We start from the raw sequence: 24,105 nt of genomic DNA, 5'->3' as shown, positions 1-24,105 counted from the left end.
GTCTTGATGGCTTCTTTTCCATTTGTTCCTTCTGCAACTGTTTGGCCTTTTGCACAAGAATTTTTGCATGTGCAAGAAATGCGCGGCGCCTTTGGATCCGTTCCTCAAGAGTCGAACGAATCCGTTTGATTTGGATCCATTCATTTGTTGATGATTTGGAGGAGAGGGCATTTGTCCGCTGTTGGGGCACTTGGCGTTGCCTAAATTTTAGATCCGCCTCGTAATGGATCCCGTCAATTGGCTCCAAAGCCCTAGCGAGTTGGCACGCAAGACGTTGGCGCTGCCTTTGGCGAGCTCTCTTTGATAAAGTGGGTGCACCTTCTGTACTCAACTCATTGATTGAGGAGGAGTTCAGATCTGCAGATCTGGACTCATTGGAGGCCAGAAGGGCGTTGCAAGGTTCAGCTACCGCAGTAACGGAGGCGTTGATCTTCCTTCGCTTGCGAGAGGCGGAGGATCTGGAGGAGGAGGATGACAGATACTCCTCGAACTTCAGTTGGTCGAACTCATATTTGACTACTTCTTCAACGGGGATGCAGATCCGAGGTTACGACACGACAGCTCTGGCAGCAAAGCTGTTGGATCCCACTGTGGTCGCCAGTTTGTTTGCATCGAAAATCGTTTTCTTCATTGTATAGCTCATTATAACTTTGATCGTTATAATAAGTTAAAAAAGATCGGTCATTTTATAAGACCTTTACACAATGAAAATAAAAGATACAATTCTCGTTCAAACAAAACGCAGAGGACGTTTATCACCCACTGCTTTACGTGGGATCTTTGCCTGTGCCGGGGTTTATCCGTGGACCATATTTGATCAGATCCGGTTGCTGAAAATTCGGTAGAGCTCCTACCTCACCAAGGAGGTATTTGCTTAAAGCGATCAGATCCGGTTGCTGAAAATTCGGTAGAGCTCCTACCTCACCAAGGAGGTATTTGCTTAAAGCGCTAAAATCGACCAAGCGAAATCAGTAGCTCTTCTTGAGATTAAGACCAAGCCTAATCTCGAGGAACGGACGGGAACGAGCTTCAAATCCTTCGAATTGCTCCTTCTTTATGCCGGGATTCGTCGGGATCTTGCTAGCCCTTGCTGAAATTCGTGCTCCCTTGCTCTCCAACTCGGCAGCACCTCCTCGTCTTGATAATTAATCCGCCCCTGTGAAATGAGCCCCTAGGCCTGTATTTATAGACTTCGGTTGGGGGTTTTCAGATGAGAACAATGGATTTAGCCTTATCTTCAGTTAATAACTAATTAACCATGTTTAGAGATATGATTTAGGCAGTTAGGAACCTCTGGAACTGAAAAGATCTCGTGAAAACCCGTCGAAACCGCCAAAAACGTGTTTTCGGGTCAAATCTACGCGAAGGGGCGCGAGGCGGCATGATCCGACCCGCGCGGGCGCGGGTTGGATCGCGCGCGCGCTTTTTTTTGGTCTTTAGTGTTTTCCGATTTTCCGGGACTTGTAGTTTCTCCCATTTCATTTACTCGCCCGTCGTGTTGACTTGTACGCTCCGCACGAGTTGATTGACGCACATTGATTGATGCCTATGTGCTGATGCGCGCGAGTTGAATGATACGCGCGTGCTAACTGACTGTTGGGCGCGTTTGGACGCTTTGAGTTGATTGACGCGTGCGAGCCACTTGGTGTTTGCCGTTGTGGTGGTTCGTTGTCATGTCATCAACGGTTCGCCGATTCGCTTCATGCGCTTGTCGGCGTCGGATAATCCTCTTTGACTCGGATAATGACGTTCATCGCCTTCTCTTTGTCTTGAGCTATATTCGGGGACCTATAGGTAATTTTTGACGCCTACAGAGAATAACTTTATTAAAATGTTAGGAATATAATGTAGATATCTCTCAATCACTCAATCCATAACACACCTCAAAAGTATGCTATAATCTCTCTCAAATGACAGGAACAAAAGAGAGCCGAAAAATGAATAATAAGCTTCAAAGGAGAACCATTGGAGTTATATTTCCATTAGAAGTCTTATTTTCCAGTGCAAGTGGCATCAGGACATCCTAAGCAACTAGAATTTCCATTACACCACATGATTATCTCTAGGCTAATGGTGTCCAACGTCCATGTCATTTTGCAATTAGGACCTTGCATAAACCAATTGAGCTCTAGCTTAAAATATAAGCTCTCGGCTAGAGCATCACCAAGCCAAAAACATCCAAGTTCAATTTGAGTCTTGATGTATTTTGAATCACACTAACAAATCTCCACATTGAGTCAAATACATCAAAATATCCCCACTCTAAAATAAGCTAGCTTACTCCACCTTCTCCAATAGTCACGCAGGGCATCAAATACGACATATATCAATCAAGTCCAAGCTCTGCGTGAACTTGCCAACTGAAAAAGGCCTCATCAACAAATTGACTGAATTGTCTACATGACAAGTGTAACACTTAGCAAAGTCATTACCTGAAGTAACTCCTGAATAGCTGAAGGGCACAAAATTATCAACTTACAATGCATAATCTACTATATCTTTATGTCTTCATGTTGGTCGAATATTTCATCTAAACCGATCTCTAGCAATAGTATACTCCTGCTCTTCATCTAGCTAATGTGGTGCTTCATCTACTTGAATGGAATCTGGCTGCTAAACTCTCATAGCCTTGTCCTTCTGAAGAGCTAAATTATAAATTTCTAACTCCACATTTTGTCCTGTAGTACGCCTTATTTTCATCAACTGAAACTGATAACTGTTTCTAGTGGAACATAGCAGACTCATAAAAAGTGAGATCATGGCTAATAATAACCTTGTGAGACTTCAAATCATGACACCGCAACCTAAAACCCTTAACACTATATGTATAGCCTAGAACTATTGATTTTTTTGCTCAGGCTCAAGCTTTCCTTGACTAACTGCACATATGCAGGGCAACCAAATATTATAGCATTAGAATAATCTGAATGCTTACCAGACTAAATATCCTCTAAAGTTTTACAACCGTAGTAGAAGGCGATCAATTCACTAAGTAGCAAACTATATTTACCGCTTCTACCCAATATTCCTTGCCTAAACCTACATTGAACAATATATAAAGAGTTTTCTCCAAAAGGGTCTATTCATACATTTTACCACTCCATTCTATTGTTGTGTACGAGGGACCGTGATGTCTAACAATTCCCTCATTCTAAAACTCATTAAATTCTCCTCCATAAAACTCAATGTGATTATCAATTCTTAGCCTTTTGATCAGCTTTCCTATCTGCTTCTCTATCAAAGACTTATAATGCTTAGATGTCACAAACACCTCATCTTTATGTCTCAAAAAATAAATTTAAACCTTCCTAGAATAATCATCAATGAAGGTCAATAAATATCTCAAACTACCATCCTTTGAGGCAACTTGAGAAGGTCCTCAAAGATTTGAATGGATATAATCCAAAGTATCTTTAGTCTGATGCAATGTCGTATTGAAGTTAACTATTTTCTATTTTCCCAAGATTCACTGCTAGCAGAACCCTAATTTTCCTGTACTCTATCCACATAAAAGATCTTTCTTGCTCAATTCAGCAAATCTGCACTTACTAATACGATCAAGCCTCATATGCCATAATCTGGCAGCATTTATTTCTAATATCAATAATGTAACTATAGCCAGACCTGTAATAATAGAATCCTATAAAACATACAAGCTACCAATCTTCTTTCTTCTCATAACCACAAGATACCAACTCCACCTACACCTCGAACTTACACCAAGATTATCAAGAGTATCCAAAAAGAAGAGATTTTGTCTTGAACCTGGAACATTCCTAACATCAATTGAGGTCCTGATAACTCCATTGTGCATCTTAATTAGAACTGTCTCTCTCCCAATAATCTTGCATGAGGCATTATTTCCCATGTGAATAAAAATTCCACCATCAATAGCTTCATTAGTGGTGAACTAGCCTCGATTAGGACACATGTGATAGAAACAAGTTGAATCCAAAATCCATTCATCCATGCCCCAATTTTTATCATCAATAAGCAATAAAATCACATCTTTAGCAATACCAACTTTAGCGAAGTCATCTTTTGGTTTCTCTTCATACTCTTCTCATTTCTTATTATTTTTTAACATGCAACAATCAAACTTAATGTGCTCTTTTTACTTGTAATATTCGCAGGTCAAATTCCTATGTTTTGACCTATATCTGTTACCTCCAAAGACTCGTTCATCCAATTTTCCTCAAACAAATAAGCCATTAGTTTTATCACCACTTTTGCTTGTGATTAACTCTTTATCAATCTTCTCTTATTCAACAAGTTCTCTTTGGCATCATTGATGTTAATAGAATCTCGATCGTAACCATAGCATCCCTAAAGTGTTTGCAGGAAGGCGGCAAAGAACATAATAACAATAGAGCTTGATCTTCATCATCGATCTTAACATTTATCTTTATCAAATCTGTGACCATGAAATTGAATTCAAAACTATGAAATTTGATAGGTGTTCCTTCTAACATCTGAAGTATGTACAAGTGCTGCTTCGAGAAGAGGTGATTATCCTCCCAACATAGACCATAAATCAGCGGATGTCCTCTCCGTAGAAACTTCTTGCACAAATTTATTTGTCAAACATAACTGGATCGTTGTGAGAGTCTTTTTCAACTCTTTCCAATCATCATCAGTCATGGTAGTCAGTTTCTTCGACTTCTCGAACAAAGCCTTCTTCAATCCATTTTATGTCCAGATGACGATCATCCTAACTTGGCAAAGGCTAAAACTGATGTTACTGTCAAAGTTCTCAATATTCCACTCCGTAATGGTTGTCGTTATCTTCTCATCTGATTGATAGCTGAGGGCTCTGATACCAATTTGTGATGACAAATTCCAAGGGTAAACTAATACCAATCACACGGAGGTGAAGAAAAATATCAAGAACACAAATAACACGTGAATATACGTGGTTCGGCTTGTAGTTTACGTCCACGGTGAGGAGGAGAATATCTTTACTAAAATGTTAGGAATAAAATGTGAAGATCTCTCAATCACTCAATTCTTAACATACCCGAAAAGCCTAATACAATCTCTGTCAAATAAAGGAACAAAAGTGGGTCAAAAAATAACTAATAGACTTCAAAGGAGAACCTACAATCTCTCTGTTTTTGGCATACAGCAGATCGATAAAGCTCTTAATTCCAAGACTTCTGTGCACATAAAGACCTAAAGACCTGATAAAGTGTAGCCCAAGGAAATAAGACTTCTAATGGAAATGCAACTCCGGTGGTCTAATATACAATCGGGTTGTGCCTGTGACTTGTATTTCTAATGCAAGTGGAATCAGGATATCCTAAGCAACTAGAATTTTAAATACACCACATGATTATCTCTAGGCTAATGGTGTCCACATCATTTTGCAATTAGGACCTTGCATAAACCAATTGATCACCAGCTTAAAATAGATGCTTTCAGCCAAAGCATCACTGAGCCAAAAATAACCAAGTTCGATTTGAGTCTTGATGTATTTGAGTGACATTAACAGTTTGAGTGAACAATTTCTGTTACAAACTTGCAACGAACCACACTCCAGTTAAATTTTCACTAAAAATTTGAAAATAACCATTAAAAAATTCACATTCGGTGTATGTGATTTGTATCATAAGTAGACATAAATACTAACAAAATGAGTCAAGTACCGTGAATCTTTTTTATTTTTAATAAAATTTTGACTGAAAGGTGGTTAATTGCAATACAACCCTAGTTTAAAAATGATTTGTGTTAGATCTAATAAAGAACTTGAGATCTAAAACCATAAAGGCATGATTAATTCGAAGAGATTAACAAGAATCAATAGAGCGGAAGCTTATACCTGAATCCACAGATGAATCTTGAGATGGGTTTTGGATCTTCTAACCTTAGGGTTTTCTCTAGCCGAATTTCTCTCTAGATGGGGGTGAAAAGAATTAGAGAATGTAATCCTAGATTAGGGACTATAACCCCTTATTTATAGATGTTGTACATTTGCAATTTGGCCCCTCAACAAATCACAATTACAACCTGGTATCTGCACATATAACCCCATGACTTATTTAAATACCCATTAACCCAACTTGATTGATCACTTTAGTGGGTTATCCTAAAAGATAGCAATACACATTGATTAATCATATGTGCCCACAATTAGATTTATTAGATTAAATCCAACAATCTCTCACTTGGGCACCATATGATTCCTTAAATTGTGTATAACCTTATGAGCTCAAAAATTGCTATCACTGAAAAGGTATTTCCGAACAATCTCGTTCATTGACTATATCAATATAGGATCAAAGCGGCTTTCGTCACATTTATCGTGACTTGACCCATCAATGGTCACATATACCAATACAATCAAACGACATAGATCAATCATGGATGTGCAGCATGAAAATTACATGCAATGTGATCAGTACATGTCTATTTTCAACTGGTTCTCCTTTAGTGAGGTCAAAACCAAATATAATGTAGCAGAGTGTCTTAACTGAATATTTTATTCTGATCAGACAATACAACTAAACATAAAGCACCACAAATACAAACTCCCACTAAAACATAATATCCTCAAATAATACCACACACATATGAGCAGTATGCTCATGAAAGACCTTGGGTGGCAATCGCCCTTAGTAAGAGGATCAACTATCATGGAGTTTGTCCCAATGTGCTCTATGGATATCTGTCCTCTCTGTACCCTTTCTTTCACAACCAGGAACTTAATGTCAATATGTTTTGACTTAGTTGAGCTCATGTTATTATTGGAATATATTACTGCAGATTTATTGTCACAATATAACCTTAGTGGTCTTTCCATATTTTCCAAAATGCGCAGTCCCGTGATAAAATTTCGCAGTCATATTTCCTGATTGGATACCTCATAGCAAGCTATAAATTCTGATGCCATAGTGGAGGAAGCTATAAGTATTTGTTTGACACTTTTCTATGATATAGCTCCTCCTGCTAACATATAAATGTAGCCTGATGTAGACTTCCTGCTATCTTGGCATCCAGCAAAATCAGAGTCCGAATACCCAATGACCTCTAATTTCTCTGATTTTCTGTATGTGAGCATGTAATCTTTTGTTTTCTGAAGATACCTCATAACCCTTTTGACTGCTATCCAATGATCCATACCAGGGTTGCTTAAGTATCTGCCTAACATCCCAACAATGTACGCAATATCCGGACGCGTACATACCTGAGCATACATTAGACTTCCTACAGCCGAAGCATAAGGAATCTTCTGCATTTCCTGAATTTCAAGGTTACCTTTAGGGCACTGATTGAGACTAAACTTATCTCCTTTAGCAACAGGGGTGTCACCTGGTCTGCAATCTTGCAAGCCAAACCTTTGAAGTACCTTATCGATATAGCTCTTTTGTGATAATCCAAGAATACCCCGAGAGCGATCTCGATGTATCTGGATCCCTAATATAAAAGAGGCGTCCCCAAGATCTTTCATCTCAAAATTCTTTGATAGAAATCTCTTGGTTTCGTGCAACATGCCTATATCATTAGTGGCAAGCAAGATGTCATCGACATACAGAACCAGAAAAATATACTTACTCCCACTGAACTTGTGATATACACAGTCATCAACAATGTTCATCTCAAAACCGAATGAGATAATTATTTGTTGAAACTTATGATACCATTGACGAGGAGCTTGCTTGAGTCTATAGATAGATCTCCTTAATTTGCAGACCATATTCTTTGGGTCTCTTGACACAAAGTTTTCTGGTTGCACCATATAGATCATCTCATTAATGTCTCCATTGAGAAATGCAGTCTTAACATCCATCTGATGTAACTCAACATCATAATGAGCAACAAGTGCCATGATTGTTCTGAAATAGTCTTTCGATGAAACCGGAGAGAAAATCTTTGTATAATCAATGTCTTCCTTTTGAGTATAGCCTTTAGCCACAAGACATGCCTTATACCTCTCCACATTACCGTTTGCATCCCGCTTGGTTTTAAAAATCCATTTACAACTAATTGGTTTTGCACCTTCTGGTAACGGGACAAGTTCCCAAACCTTATTGTCTTGCATAAACTTGTACTCTTCATTCATGGCATCAATCCACTGCTGAGAGTTAGAACTTTTCATGGCCTGAAGGAAGTTGAATGGATCATCTTCCAACATTCCATTACTTTCCTCATGTTCTTGGAGAAATACAATATAATCATCCGGAATAGCATTTCTCCTTTCTCTCGTGGATCTCCGTAATGGCACTGGTTCTTGAGGTTGTTGAGTTTGTTCTTCTAGAACAGGGAGTTGTTCAACATTGTCATATTGAGGTTCCGGATTTACTTCTTGAGCAACAACAGGTATAGGAACTTGAATATTGTCAAAAGTAACTGAATGGATTGGGTCTGAAGCCAATTCCTCCTCAAAAGCAATGTCTCTAACCTTATTTCTCCCCCAAACTCAACACCCTCAAAGAATGTTGATGTTTCCGTCTTAAAAATATTCCTTAGTGTGGGATCATAAAACTTATAGCTCCTAGAGCGTTCAGAGTACCCAATAAAGTAGCTGCTAACTGTTTTGGAGTCTAATTTCTTTTCATTTGGCCTATAAGGCCTTGCCTTAGATGGACATCCCTAAATATGTAAGTGCTTTAAACTGGACTTTCGACCAGTCCAAAGCTCATAAGGTGTTTTAGCAACTGCTTTACTTGGTACTCTATTCAGAATGTAAGCTGCTGTCTTAAGTGCTTCTCCCCAGAGTGACTCTGGTAAAGAAGAATGAGCAATCATACTTCTTATCATATCCTTAAGAGTCTTATTTCGTCTTTCAGCTACACCATTCATGCTAGGTGAACCCGGCATGGTGTACTGTGGTACGATACCACATTCCTCTAGGTATCTAGCAAATGGTCCTGGACGTTGTTCATCTGAACCATCGTATCTACCGTAGTACTCACTACCACGATCAGATCTAACGGTTTTAATTCTTCTGTTGAGTTGATTCTCAACTTCAGTTTTATAGGCTTTGAACATGTCCAGAGACTCAGATTTTTCATAAATAAGATATAGGTGCCCATAACGTCGTCTATGAATGATATAAAATATTGTTGACCATTCCAGAATTCCGTAGGGAATGGCCCACAAATATCTGTATGTATCAATTCTAAGACATCCGAAGATCTGTTGGCACCTAGTCACTTCACTTTGGTCTGTTTTCCCTTGATACATTCAACACATACGTCGAAGTCCGAAAAATCAAGGGAATCCAAAATGCTATCAGACACAAGACGCTCAACTCTACCATTTGAGATATGACCCAAGCGCTTATGCCATAATGTCGCCGAATTTTTCTTATTTAATTTACGCTTAGTACCACGTGATTCCACATGCAAGGATTCATTATAAGAAGCAATTGTATCAAGCAAATATAGGTTGTCATAAATACTCAAGTAACCGGTTCCCACAACATTTGAATTAAAAGATAAACTGAATTGACTGTTTCCATTTCGGACTCAAACTCAGAAGTGGATTTACTGCCTAATCAGGATCCGGACTTACTGCCAAATCTGGAATCAAGTCAACGAGTCGTTTCCAGGTCAATCAACCACACAACAGAAACACAACCGAATCAAGTCCAGATCAACAACGAAGCGCAGAACCGGACAACGGAAAAATGACGGAACGAACAACACCCGGAGGGGCTCGGCCGAAACCGAGCCACCTCAAGGTGGCTCGGCCCAAGCTGAGCCACCCTGAGGTGGCTCGGCCCATGCTGAGACACCCTGAGGTGGCTCGGTGGCCGAGCACCTCAGAACAGACCAAAGTAAGGAACGTACCCTTATTATCACGCCAGACGTGATATTTTGTACAGTCCTTCTTTACATGTCCAGGCTTCTTACAAAAGAAACAACCCTGATTATCCTTATGTTGTTTCTTCTGAACTGGACCCTTAGCAGTTTCATTATCATTCTTTCTTTTCTTGCCCTTATCCTTAGAGGCATAGGCCAAATGAGCACTTTCTGTCTTATCTTGCTTCAACCTGTCTTCTTCTTGCACACAGTATGAAATGAGCTCATTTAGAGTCCATTTCTCCTTTTGGCAGTTATAACTAACCTTTATCTGTAGGCGTATAAAATTGCCTATAGGTCCCTTAGCACAGCTCGACGCCGATTTAACAAACGGACCACCGGGCGACGTATCCAAACAAGACCGTTAGCTCGCCAACGCTGAAGCCAAGCTATACGCAACGGAGCAGGTTAACGAGGCGACAAATCGCACCCAAGCATTGGAATGCATCCACTCGCACGCGGAATCAAACCAATGTTTAGGTGAATCACCGAGTCATCTAAACAAGAGCGAACTCGGATGAATCACGATCAAATCAACATCAATTCCGGACTCAAATTCAGAAGTTGGTTTACTGCCATATCAGGAACCCGACTCACTGCCATATCTGGAATCAAGTCAACAAGTCGTTGCCAAGTCAATCAACCACACAAGAGAACCAGAACCGGAAACAAAGGACGAAACGGACAAACACCCGGGGACTCGGCCGAAACCGAACCACCCCAGGGTGGCTCGGCCCAAGCCGAGCCACCCTGAGGTGGCTCGGTGGCCGAGCCACCCCAGGGTGGCTCGGCCAAGGCCGAGCCACCCTGAGGTGGCTCGGCCAAAGCCGAGCCACCCCAGGGTGGCTCGGCCAAGGCCGAGCCACCCTGAGGTGGCTCGGCCAAGGCCGAGCCACCCATGGGTGGCTAGGCTCAGAACTGTGCAAATGCACAGTTCTGAGTGCCTATAAATAGGCCTTGTGCTCATTTGTTTCAGAGGTTGGAAATTTTGGAGAGAGGCGAAGCCCTGCTGGATTGAAGACTCAGATCTAAAAAAGATCACAACTTTGAAGGCTTGGAGACTTGGACTTTCAGATCCGGTGCTCGGCGATCACCAACGCCAAATAAGGCAGGAGTTCGAGAGGATTGGATTTGAGATCTACACGATCACACTCCGGATCTAAGCTTGGTTCTTAGATCCCGAGATTCGAGCGGTTGTTTCCTTGGTGAAACAATCCCTCCCGGCTATTATTCCCTTGGTGGAATATTACCCGTCATATCGTGTAGATCCGACCGGATCGAGATCACGCGGTGGTCCACGGCAAATAACCCCGGCGCAGGCAAAGAACCCACCAAAGCGAGCGACCGCAAAACAGGAGCTCGCGATTAGTTCGACAAATAAGGAAAATTGTAATCTTTACTTTGTTTTCTTTGATTTTTCATTGTAACCGGATCTTATAAAAAGACCGGATCTTTGTAACGCATAAAGTTGTTAACTGAGATAGCAATGATATCAACAATGAAGAAAGCTACGATTTTTCCCGCGAACAATCTGGCGACCACAGTGGGAGCCAACAGCTTTACTGCCGAAGCTGTCGCGTCGCAGCCGCGGATCCCGATCCCGGTCGAGGAGGAGGTCGAGTACGAATTCGACCAACAAAAGTTCGAGGAGTATCTGTCATCCTCGTCCGAATCCACCTCCCCTCGCAAGTCCAAGTCTCCAAAGCTCTCTTCCAAGAGAAAACTTCGTTGGTACGAAGAAGTTGAAGCTGCCAACGAAGATCTCGCCCCGTTTGATGCCGAAGCTGCATCGGGTGAGATCTCTCCTTCCAACCAGGTCAGATCTGCTCTGGCCGAATCTTCCGTTGCCGAGGGCGTAGTGACTCTCTCAAAGAGAGCCCGCCAAAGGCAACGTCAGCGCCTTGCGAAACAAATCGCAAAGGCAATGGAATCTGTGGACGGGATCCGTTACAACACGGATCTGAAGAACAGAAGAGGCGAACGACCTCAACAACCAATGAATGGCAACTCCTCCAAGCCACCAACGAACGAATGGATCCGTGTCAAACGGAACCGTTCAACGCTGGAGGATCGCATTCAGAAGCGCCGCGCACTCTCAGCACAAGCACGAGCTCAAGTTCAAGAAGCCCGTAGAAGGTGGCAGAATGGAGTAGCCAAGAAATCACCACTAACTCACAAAATATGGAGGCCAAAGTCCAAAGTGGTGAGTCAGGCCGAGGATCGACCTTTACAGCCTTCAAAACGAGTTCAACCTCCCGAACCATCCCGAGGAAGGAGGTCAATCTTGGAGCGCCTCGGTCCAATTCCCGACGAGCGCAACGAAGTCCATGAACGCTCGGGCCCGATGAAGAGGCTCCGAACTAATCAACATGCTGGGGGTCGACACAACCCTCAACATGACAAAGAGTTTACGGCACCCAAGCGCACTACCTTGCGCATCGAAGTTCGGGAGCCCGCTGAGAATTCATGTCTACAAAGGCGTGTTTCGAGGCGAGTGACTCTCGGAAGTCCAAATAAGGCAGTTTGCTCTCAGAAGGAAACGTTGTCATCCGAGGATGATAACGTTATACCTGGGAAATCATGCCAACACGCGATAGGTTACTCCGATCAAATGGACGAGTTGTACTATCGTGCTGGGGGTACGAACAAAACAAGAAAAAGAAGCCCTCAAGGGCTCGAAACTCAGTGCCCATGTGCCAAGCTCATTCGGGTAGTACTGTCTCAATGCAACTGCATCAAGGGAGTCCCCGAGAGAATTTCAGTGTTCGAAAGGCTCGGCACCGAAACGCCAAAACCAAGGTATAGGCGTTTCCGGCAAAGAAGAACGGTGGTTAAAGACGGAGAATTTCCGAGGGTCACCGCCAACATGACCAGCAAAGAGACATCGACACAGATTGATCTCAAATCGTTTCTGGAAGCGTCCCGGCGTGTAACCCGTCTGCAGTCCGGAGCCATCGCACGAGGAACTTATGATAGGGTTCGGACAAGATTGCCTTCGGAAGATGAAGAATCAGATTCCTGCTCTGCTGTCGCATCGGACAATACAGTGTCCAGCGAAGGACAACCCCGCGAGTCATTCATGATAGGCGCGGAAGAAATGGCCAAAATGCTTGAAGACGCTTTGGCTAAGCAGAAAGAAAGCTTCAGGTTCGAGATGCAGATGGCCATGCAGACTATGAGAGAGATGCATGAGCAACAAATCCAGGCGTTCAGGAACCAACAAGGTGAACCACAGCAAAGTGAATCGAACCGCCGTAACCAGATTATTCAGGAAAAGGAGCACGCAGATAGGGATGAAGCTCACAATGCCAATAACCCTCCTGTCAATACAGGGGGTGGTAGTGAGGATGCCAACGGGGATACAAGTGAAGACTTGAAGATCAAAAGCCTCGAGAGTAAAATCAATACGTTGCTGTCTGCTCAAGAGGTAAAGAAAACGGGCATTCCTTGTCCATACCCGAGGGAATGGGAATCAATCCCCTATCCGGCGAAGTACGCCGTTCGATGGGAAGGGTTCCCCCACTCAGCATTTGATTTATTTCAAATCGCACCTGGGTATTATTTCCGGCAATGAGCCTCTGATGGTGCGGTCATTCGTTGGCACTCTTCGCGGAGCCGCCTTCGATTGGTACCGCCGCCTCAAGCCAGGAAGCGTGAACAGCTGGGCTGACATGGGGACCAAGTTCCTGGCCAACTTCTTCGACGACGACACCGAGATATCTATCGGAGCATTACTCGACGAGAAACAAAAGGACGGGGAGTTAGTCGACACCTTCGTCAAAAGGTTCCGGAACAAGGCGATGAATTGCCGGGACCCGATCACAGAGGAATTCATCCTCCAAACTTGCCACAACAACCTTGCGTTGGACGTGTTGGAAGCAATGGGAACAGCACCGTCTGACACTTGGAAGGATCTGAAGGTGCGCGGTGAACAAGCCGAACGCTTCCTTAAAAGGAAGAAACCGGCGGTTAATCCGCTGGACTCAAACTTCGCCTCTCGTGGTAAGGGTAAGGCACCTACAGCTACTGGTGGTGCTAATCAAGCGTCACAACAGCAATCCCGAAGGCAGCAAAAGACTTCGGGTCCGAGACTCCAAAGAGAGTATTCCTTCAAGGACGAAGACGTTCCAGCCATCTTCGAATCCCTCCTTGAAGGTAACAAGATCAAGCTACCACCTATCACAAATCAGGAGGAAGCTGACAACACTACGGACCCAAAGTACTGTGCATACCACAGGAGGGTCGTTCATCCCACCAAGGATTGCTTTGCTCTCAAGAATAGCATTCAGACCTTGGTTGAAGCCGGCGTCATAACGCTAAGGTAAGCCAAATAAGAACGGCAAAACTCCAAAGAGTATACGAGTATAAACTGTTTCTCAATCCTCCGACCGGTATAAGAGGTTAAACTACTCCCTGATACTCCAATAGGTATATGAGTCTAAACTGTTTCCCCACTTTTGACGGGAAGTTCCTGGAGAATATTAAGCTAATATTCTTAAGGATAACCCGGTTAGTTAACTGATAATAATGTCCGAACCAGTTCCGCAGAGGAAACTGGGGGTGGACGATTTATGTAACGGGAAGTTCCCAAAACCACAGCAATGTAATGAATAAGAACTCCCATTCTCACCATGTCTATGCACTCAACACTCTCTCTGTTAGAGTCTGGACGTAAAGTTCCCAATTGGTCAAACCTTCTTACAGTTAGGACCACAGTCAAAATCCCCTCTCGATTCCCCCAATGAACGAGAGGTCCACAAATTGAGCGATCAAACCTTCCTACAGTTAGGATTGTCTCAAAACACCCACTTGGTCAAACCTTCTTACAGTTAGGACCACAGTCAAAATCCCCTCTCGATTCCCCCAATGAACGAGAGGTCCACAAATTGAGCGATCAAACCTTCCTACAGTTAGGATTGTCTCAAAACACCCACTTGGTCAAACCTTCTTACAGTTAGGACCACAGTCAAAATCCCCTCTCGATTCCCCCAATGAACGAGAGGTCCACAAATTGAGCGATCAAACCTTCCTACAGTTAGGATTGTCTCAAAACACCCACTTGGTCAAACCTTCTTACAGTTAGGACCACAGTCAAAATCCCCTCTCGATTCCCCCAATGAACGAGAGGTCCACAAATTGAGCGATCAAACCTTCCTACAGTTAGGATTGTCTCAAAACACCCACTTGGTCAAACCTTCTTACAGTTAGGACCACAGTCAAAATCCCCTCTCGATTCCCCCAATGAACGAGAGGTCCACAAATTGAGCGATCAAACCTTCCTACAGTTAGGATTGTCTCAAAACACCCACTTGGTCAAACCTTCTTACAGTTAGGACCACAGTCAAAATCCCCTCTCGATTCCCCCAATGAACGAGAGGTCCACAAATTGAGCGATCAAACCTTCCTACAGTTAGGATTGTCTCAAAACACCCACTTGGTCAAACCTTCTTACAGTTAGGACCACAGTCAAAATCCCCTCTCGATTCCCCCAATGAACGAGAGGTCCACAAATTGAGCGATCAAACCTTCCTACAGTTAGGATTGTCTCAAAACACCCACTTGGTCAAACCTTCTTACAGTTAGGACCACAGTCAAAATCCCCTCTCGATTCCCCCAATGAACGAGAGGTCCACAAATTGAGCGATCAAACCTTCCTACAGTTAGGATTGTCTCAAAACACCCACTTGGTCAAACCTTCTTACAGTTAGGACCACAGTCAAAATCCCCTCTCGATTCCCCCAATGAACGAGAGGTCCACAAATTGAGCGATCAAACCTTCCTACAGTTAGGATTGTCTCAAAACACCCACTTGGTCAAACCTTCTTACAGTTAGGACCACAGTCAAAATCCCCTCTCGATTCCCCCAATGAACGAGAGGTCCACAAATTGAGCGATCAAACCTTCCTACAGTTAGGATTGTCTCAAAACACCCACTTGGTCAAACCTTCTTACAGTTAGGACCACAGTCAAAATCCCCTCTCGATTCCCCCAATGAACGAGAGGTCCACAAATTGAGCGATCAAACCTTCCTACAGTTAGGATTGTCTCAAAACACCCACTTGGTCAAACCTTCTTACAGTTAGGACCACAGTCAAAATCCCCTCTCGATTCCCCCAATGAACGAGAGGTCCACAAATTGAGCGATCAAACCTTCCTACAGTTAGGATTGTCTCAAAACACCCACTTGGTCAAACCTTCTTACAGTTAGGACCACAGTCAAAATCCCCTCTCGATTCCCCCAATGAACGAGAGGTCCACAAATTGAGCGATCAAACCTTCCTACAGTTAGGATTGTCTCAAAACACCCACTTGGTCAAACCTTCTTACAGTTAGGACCACAGTCAAAATCCCCTCTCGATTCCCCCAATGAACGAGAGGTCCACAAATTGAGCGATCAAACCTTCCTACAGTTAGGATTGTCTCAAAACACCCACTTGGTCAAACCTTCTTACAGTTAGGACCACAGTCAAAATCCCCTCTCGATTCCCCCAATGAACGAGAGGTCCACAAATTGAGCGATCAAACCTTCCTACAGTTAGGATTGTCTCAAAACACCCACTTGGTCAAACCTTCTTACAGTTAGGACCACAGTCAAAATCCCCTCTCGATTCCCCCAATGAACGAGAGGTCCACAAATTGAGCGATCAAACCTTCCTACAGTTAGGATTGTCTCAAAACACCCACTTGGTCAAACCTTCTTACAGTTAGGACCACAGTCAAAATCCCCTCTCGATTCCCCCAATGAACGAGAGGTCCACAAATTGAGCGATCAAACCTTCCTACAGTTAGGATTGTCTCAAAACACCCACTTGGTCAAACCTTCTTACAGTTAGGACCACAGTCAAAATCCCCTCTCGATTCCCCCAATGAACGAGAGGTCCACAAATTGAGCGATCAAACCTTCCTACAGTTAGGATTGTCTCAAAACACCCACTTGGTCAAACCTTCTTACAGTTAGGACCACAGTCAAAATCCCCTCTCGATTCCCCCAATGAACGAGAGGTCCACAAATTGAGCGATCAAACCTTCCTACAGTTAGGATTGTCTCAAAACACCCACTTGGTCAAACCTTCTTACAGTTAGGACCACAGTCAAAATCCCCTCTCGATTCCCCCAATGAACGAGAGGTCCACAAATTGAGCGATCAAACCTTCCTACAGTTAGGATTGTCTCAAAACACCCACTTGGTCAAACCTTCTTACAGTTAGGACCACAGTCAAAATCCCCTCTCGATTCCCCCAATGAACGAGAGGTCCACACAAGGAAACAAAGTTGTAATTTTTCATTTCTTTTTATTTGATTTTCGTTGTAACCGGATCTTATAAAAAGACCGGATCTTTGTAATCGATAAACTGTTACAAGAGTGTACAATGGAATCATTAATGAAGAAAGCAACGAATTTCCCCGCGAACAGTCATAAGTACTTAAATAACCGGTTCCCACAACATTTGAATTAAAAGATATACTGAATTGACTGTTTCCAAATGAACAAGAATAACCTGATTTGTCCAATACAGAAAGGATCTTTCAAATCCAAATAAGAACCAGTTCCTAACAATAACCTAAAGTGCCCAATTGCTTCCACATCTACTAATTGTCCATCGCCCACAAAGATGTGTCTTTCAACATCACTTGGCTTTCGGTAGCTCAGGCAACCCTGCATAGAACCACTTATGTGAGTAGTAGCACCAGAGTCTAACCACCAAGTGTTTCTAGGTACTGAAGCTAAATTAACCTCAGAACAGACCAAAGCAAGGAACGTACCCTTATTATCACGCCAGGCGTGATATTTTGTACAGTCCTTCTTTACATGTCCAGGCTTCTTACAGAAGAAACAACCCTGATTATCCTTATGTTGTTTCTTCTCAACTGGACCCTTAGCAGCTTCATTATCATTCTTCCTTTTCTTGCCCTTATCCTTAGAGGCATAGGCCAAATGAGCACTTTCTGTCTTATCTTGCTTCAACTTGTCTTCTTCTTGCACACAGTATGAAATGAGCTCATTTAGAGTCCATTTCTCCTTTTGACAGTTATAACTGACCTTAAAATGATTGAATTATGCAGGAAGAAACAACAGAACCAGATGCACTAATAACTCGTCATAAAGATCGAGTTTAAGTGCCTTAAGCTTTGAAGCAATATGAGACATTTCCATAATGTACTCCCTGATATTTCCTTTGCCTTTATACTTCATTAAAATCAAGCGAGCTAAAAGCATGATTGTTTCTACCTTATCGTTTTTCGCAAAACGCTTCTTAATTTCGGCAAGGAAATCTTTAGCCTTAGTAATCCCTTCGGATTCTATGCCCCTGAAGGCTTCCGGAACGCCGTGCTTAATGATCATAAGACTCATGCGATTTTAACGCTCCCACTTCTCATGCTCCTTCTTTGCATCAGGAGTGCTATCCGCATTGAGAGGTTGGGGTTGTTCAGTTCTTAATACATAGTCAAGATCCATGCAGCCAAGAACAATTAATATATTCTCTTTCCAAACCTTAAAATTTGTCTCATTTAGCATGGGAATTGAGTTGATGTTAGCAGAAATTGTTGCAGCAGATGCATTAGCTGAAATAAAACAAAAAATGCTCACATCAATAACCATAATTATTAATCAATAAAATTCAAATAATGACGAATCACATCCAAGATATCTGGCATAATATTAATATCAAGTCTTTGGACAGTAATATTAACTTGTAAGTGATACATTGTTGCAATGATCAAACATTAACAATATCTCATGTCAAATAATGAAACTATCTTTGGATCGATTCATTATTCACATGTAAACCTTATAATTGAAACTATCTTTGGATCGATTCATTATTCACATGTAAACCTTATAATTGTCACACGCTTATCATCGCAAATGTGTATACAGTCTAAATAAATATTAACCTTCCTTTGGGCCGATTAAATATTTACACGAAAGCATACACACAAACATCTCACATTCCTCTTGAACAATCTACACAAGAGAGGTTACTTTAGCAACTTCTTGTTTCAATTAATCAATTAGAGTGAGAGACAACCTTAATACCTTAGTGTCATAATATTTGAATTAAATAATTGATTAAAAACCAAATTAGATTTAAATTTAATTTAAACCAACTGAATTTCCAAAAAAAAACTTAATTGGGGTCTCACAGCTTAATTAGGGCCCATAGCTTAATTGAATAAATTAAGTATATCAAAGTGGACCCATGAACAGTCGAGGCTTAACCATAGTGAACACGAAGTTCGCTTGACTTCGAATGCGATGTTCGACTGTATTGAGTACAAGACTCACTTAAGCATGAACGCGAGGTTCGTCTGAAAATGAACTTGATGTTCAACTTGAGAACGAACGCGAGGTTCGTTTGAAAAATGAACGTGAGGTTCAACTAAAAATGAACACATGGTTCAACTTGAGAACGAACACAAGGTTCGTTTGAAAAATGAACGCGAGGTTAGACTGAAAACGAACGCGAGGTTCGATATAAATTGAGCGTGAGGCTCACCTTAGAACTGAGCGCGAGGCTCACCTTAGAACTGAGCATGAGGCTCAACTTAGATTGAGCGCGAGGCTCACCTGAGAACTGAGCGCGAGGCTCAACTTGAGATTAACCGCGAGGCTCACCTGAGAACGAACGCTAAGTTCGTTTGAATTTGAGCGCGAGGCTCAACCTGAGAACGAACGCGAAGTTCGTTAAAATTGAGCGTGAGGCTCACCTGAGTTGAGCGCGAGGCTCACATGAGAACGAACGCGAAGTTCGTTTAAATTCACGAGGCTCACTTGAGTTGAGCGCGAGGTTCACTTGAGAACGAACGCGAAGTTCGTTTAAATTGAGCGCGATGCTCACCTTATAACGAACGCGAAGTTCGGTTGAGGTAACCACCTCCTTAATTTTCGCCACGATTAATCGCACGAACCCTTAGGGTTTCAAACTAAAACCGCCGCCGACCAAACCCAATTTTAAAAACCTTAAATCCCTAAGAATTAATCAAAGATGGCTCTGATACCACTTGTTAGGTCTAATAAAGAACTTGAGATCTAAAACCATAAAGTCATGATTAATTCAAAGAGATTAACAAGAATCAATGAGATGGGTTTTGGATCTTCTAACCTTAGGGTTTTCTCTAGCCGAATTTCTCTCTAGATGGGGGTGAAGAGAATTAGAGAATGTAACTCTGGATTAGGGACCATAACCCCTTATTTATAGATGTTGTACATTTGCAATTTGGCCCCTCAACAAATTACAATTACAACCTGGTATCTGCACATATAACCCCATGACTTATTTAAATACCCATTAACCCAACTTGATTGATCACTTTAGTGCGTTATCCTAAAAGATAGGAATACACATTGATTAATCATATGTGCCCACAATTAGATTTATTAGATTAAATCCAACAATTTGTGCATAAAGTGAAAATTAAAGATAGTTCCTATAGAATTAACAGTCATGTTTTCGTTCAGCAATTCAGTTTGGTATGGAAGTGAAGGTTCCAAAACACACACATAGTTCAAATGACTTGCTTTGTTATACTGGTATGCACTACGTGCGTTGCACGTGATGCATGCTAAGAAACCATATGAAATGAAACATTTAAAAGACAACTAATATTGCATACACTAATCTTGTCGTTTTTATGAGAAACACACTTCGCATGGTGCAAAAGCTAACTACACAGCATCAGTACAAACATCTTAGTAATTTATACAAGAATACCAACTATCAACATGACTTTCACCATAATCTTCACTAAAAACAAACAAGCTAACAAATTCAACAAAAAATGCAACTTGAACAAAAAGATAAAAACTCAACAACTTGAAGTTGGTAAGCTACTTAAAATTTTACTTCCCCCCCCCCCTTATTTTTTACAGATTTTGTTGGCAAAGGAAATATAACTAAATATCTTAGACATATTGATACTTTAAATAATTTGTCACTCCTCATATTTTATCTTAATCTTTTTATCTTTCATCTCCTTATTTTCTTTTATTCATAACCTTTTTAGGCTTATCATACTCTTCACTTTAGTGCTATGTATCTCTTTATAATCATGATCACATTCTATTTGGTTTGAAATCTTCTTGCATAATTAGACCTAGGATTAGCTCGGGTTAGACTATCTCCAAGTGGTGGTTTTTTGGGGGGGTTTTGGCTCCAGCAGTTGGTTTTTTGAGTGGTGAATGATAAAACCGAAGTCGGATGGATGAATTTTTCACCTCCGGTTTTTCTAACCGAGTGGGTCCCGCGAATTGTCCTCAGCCCATGCTTGGAGCCATGTGTCAAGGCTTGATTGGTTGGTCTTTTTTGTTTTACTCCTAATTTTTAAATGATATTTTGGAAGATAAATACTAGGAATTAATTTATAATTTTTATAGCAATAATTTTTATTTTTTCACCTCTATAAATAGAGATTAGTCTTGTGTAATTTGGACACAAAAAAAAATCTGAGTTTTCAACACCTTATTCTCCTTCTCTTTGCTTTTGCTTCTATATTCTTCAAACTTTTTCAAATGGATCCTTCACAAAATTATCCTAATTTCTCCTACAACTTTCCTAACCAGCCTCAAAATACCAACCCTCAAAATCCAAATATGCAAGCCCCGAAAAATACTCAAAATGCTGGTATGCAACCCAATTTTCAAATGTCGTATATGATGCCACCAAATTTTGGCATGCAATACCCTTATCTTCCTTACGGTTATCATCCAGCTGCAGGAAGCAGCTATATTCCATCCCATAGGAATTTCCCTACCACGGAGTCGATTGAGCCACCGACACCCCGGTTCAGTAGCGGATCTACAGAAATCTCGGATTTTTCCACCCAGATCTCTTTGGGAAATGTTGGTGGGGATACTCCTCATAGTTTTCTACCTCCAACCCAACAACCAACAAAGAGATCAAGTTACGATAGTTGGAGCACAAAAGACAACATAATTCTGCTAACTGCTTATTTTCACGCTAGTAATGATAGTGAGCTGGGGAACAACCAAAAAGGTGAAACTTTCTGGGGTAAAATTACACAGTATGTGAATGAGAATGAGAATGGCAAGAGTGGAAAAGAGAGGACCATAGCTCGGTGCCAGAGTCATTACAAAGACATCAACAGAAAAATTTCCAGTTTCATTGGCTGTTACAGTACTGCATGTAGGGAGAAGCAAAGTGGTTGGTCTGATGAAAACTACATATCCAAAGGCAGGGAGTTGTACTTTGAGAAAATGGGTACATCGTTTAATTTGGTGGATGAGTGGAAGGTTGTTCGCAATCAACCAAAATATATGCCAGGAGTAGCAGTATCGGGTAGTAGCGGTTCGAAAAGAAAGAGTAGTAGTGAAGATGTTGAATCCTCCGCTCCTACCCTCGTACGTCCTGAGGGTAGGGACACGACAAAGAAGAAAGCTAGAGCTTCGTCCAGTAAACCAAGGAAATCGAAGCTCGAACTTCAGGATGAGTTATCCAATATAGTCACCTCTCGTGAAAAGGCGGAAGCGAATAGAGCAAGTACTGTTGAAGCTATGAATGTCCTCGCTCGTGCCAAGAATATGGAGACGTGGAGATTTTTGAAAAACAAACCAGATCGTGACGATGAAGATGAAGAAGCATATCAGTTGTTGAGGAAAGAACTGTTTGGCAAATGAAGAAGTTGTTGTTTGTCTGTTAGTTTGTTTATGTGTTTTTAAGTGTTTTTTTAAGTGTTTTGTGTGTTGAAATTGGAGTGTTGAATAAAATCGTTGTTTTTTATTTGAATAAATCCAATTGAAATGACTACTCCCTCTCCAATTAAATTGACAAGTCTCTGCAATTAAAGTTAAAAAATGTATGAATTGACAACTCTCTGGTATGAATTGACAACTCCCTGCAATTAAAGACGAAGGGTTGAATTGACCACTATATGCAATTAAAGACAATGCATGAATTGACAACTCTCTGTAATTAAAGACAAGGCATGAATTGACAAGTCTCTGCAATTAAAGACAAGGCATGAATTGACAACTCCCTGCAATGCATGCCATCCGCGACATGTCATTGCAATTGCATGTTTTTGAACAAAGGTTTTCATTATAAATGCTGACCAAATGCACAACTTGGAGTATACCTATCAACATTTTTTCTACATACCCTCCAATGGATCCAAACCTAAATGAATTCAATCTCGAATACTTCCAACAAGAATGAGAGTTAGAAGATAAAATGTTTGATAGGCAACAAGAACTGCTTGAAGAGTTGCTTAGGAGAGAAGAACAACCGCGCAAGAGAAGGTCCATATATAGAGATCATCAAGCAGCGCATGAGAGGCTCATCGCCGACTACTTTGTCGAATCATGCACATACACTGATGCCCAATTTCGACGAAGGTATCGAATGAATAGGCCTATCTTTCTACGAATTGTGGATTCTATGTCAAATTTCGATGTTTACTTCACACAACGTCGTAATAATGCGGGCAAGCTTGGTTTAACCCCTATCCAAAAGTGTACTGCTGCCCTACGCATGCTCGCATATGGAGTAGCAGCTGATGCTTGTGATGAGTACGTGAAGATAGGAGAATCTACTGCGGTTGAGTGTACTCAGAGGTTTTACGAAGGGGTAATAGCCTTGTTTCAAGATGAATACTTAAGACGACCCAATGTGCAAGACTTGCAGAGGTTAATCCAAGTTGGACAAGAGCGTGGTTTCCCAGGGATGATTGGAAGTATCGATTGCATGCATTGACAGTGGAAAAATTGTCCAAAGGCTTGACAAGGGCAGTTTACTAGTGGACACAAGGGCACAGCAACAGTTATTCTCGAGGCAGTTGCGTCATATGATTTGTGGATATGCCATGCTTTTTTTGGGCTTCCTGGTAGTTTGAACGACATAAATGTACTAGATAGGTCACCCGTTTTTGATGACATTGAGTCTGGTGAAGCTCCAAGGGTAAACTTCACTGTTAATGGACGGTAGTACAATATTGCATACTATCTTGCTGAAGTAATCTACCCAAAATGGCATGTCTTCGTCCAGTCAATTCAAATGCCCCAGGGATCCAAACAACAATGTTTTGCCAAACAACAGGAGTCATGCAGGAAGGACGTGGAGCGCGCATTCGGGGTTCTCCAAGCACGGTTTGCTATTGTCCGCCAACCAGCTCGAATGTGGGATCTTGAAGTCTTAGGTAAAATAATAAGGGCGTGCATTATTTTACATAACATGATAGTGGAAGATGAACGAGATTCGTATTCGCGAAACTGGGAAAATATCGACTTTGAACCGTCAAACAATCCTAGCTCTTCCGCCTCTTCCAGTGTTCAAACAGACGTATT

The 24,105-nt window shown here is 41.8% G+C and overlaps 2 protein-coding genes across 2 annotated transcripts; both read left to right on the top strand.

The window, feature by feature from the left end:
* LOC109826450 (glutathione S-transferase T3-like) lies at positions 21,316–22,440 on the top strand. The gene has a single exon (XM_020393480.1). The coding sequence runs from the start codon at positions 21,316–21,318 to the stop codon at positions 22,438–22,440; it is 1,125 nt and encodes a 374-aa protein (XP_020249069.1).
* Positions 22,994–23,515, top strand: LOC109826449. The gene has a single exon (XM_020393479.1). It carries the CDS (start codon positions 22,994–22,996, stop codon positions 23,513–23,515), a length of 522 nt encoding a protein of 173 aa, XP_020249068.1.

Source organism: Asparagus officinalis, chromosome 10, assembly GCF_001876935.1.
Source record: "Asparagus officinalis chromosome 10, Aspof.V1, whole genome shotgun sequence".
NCBI lineage: Eukaryota > Viridiplantae > Streptophyta > Magnoliopsida > Asparagales > Asparagaceae > Asparagus > Asparagus officinalis.
Note: the sequence above shows the minus strand (reverse complement) of the source record. Positions and strands in the feature narration are given on the sequence as shown.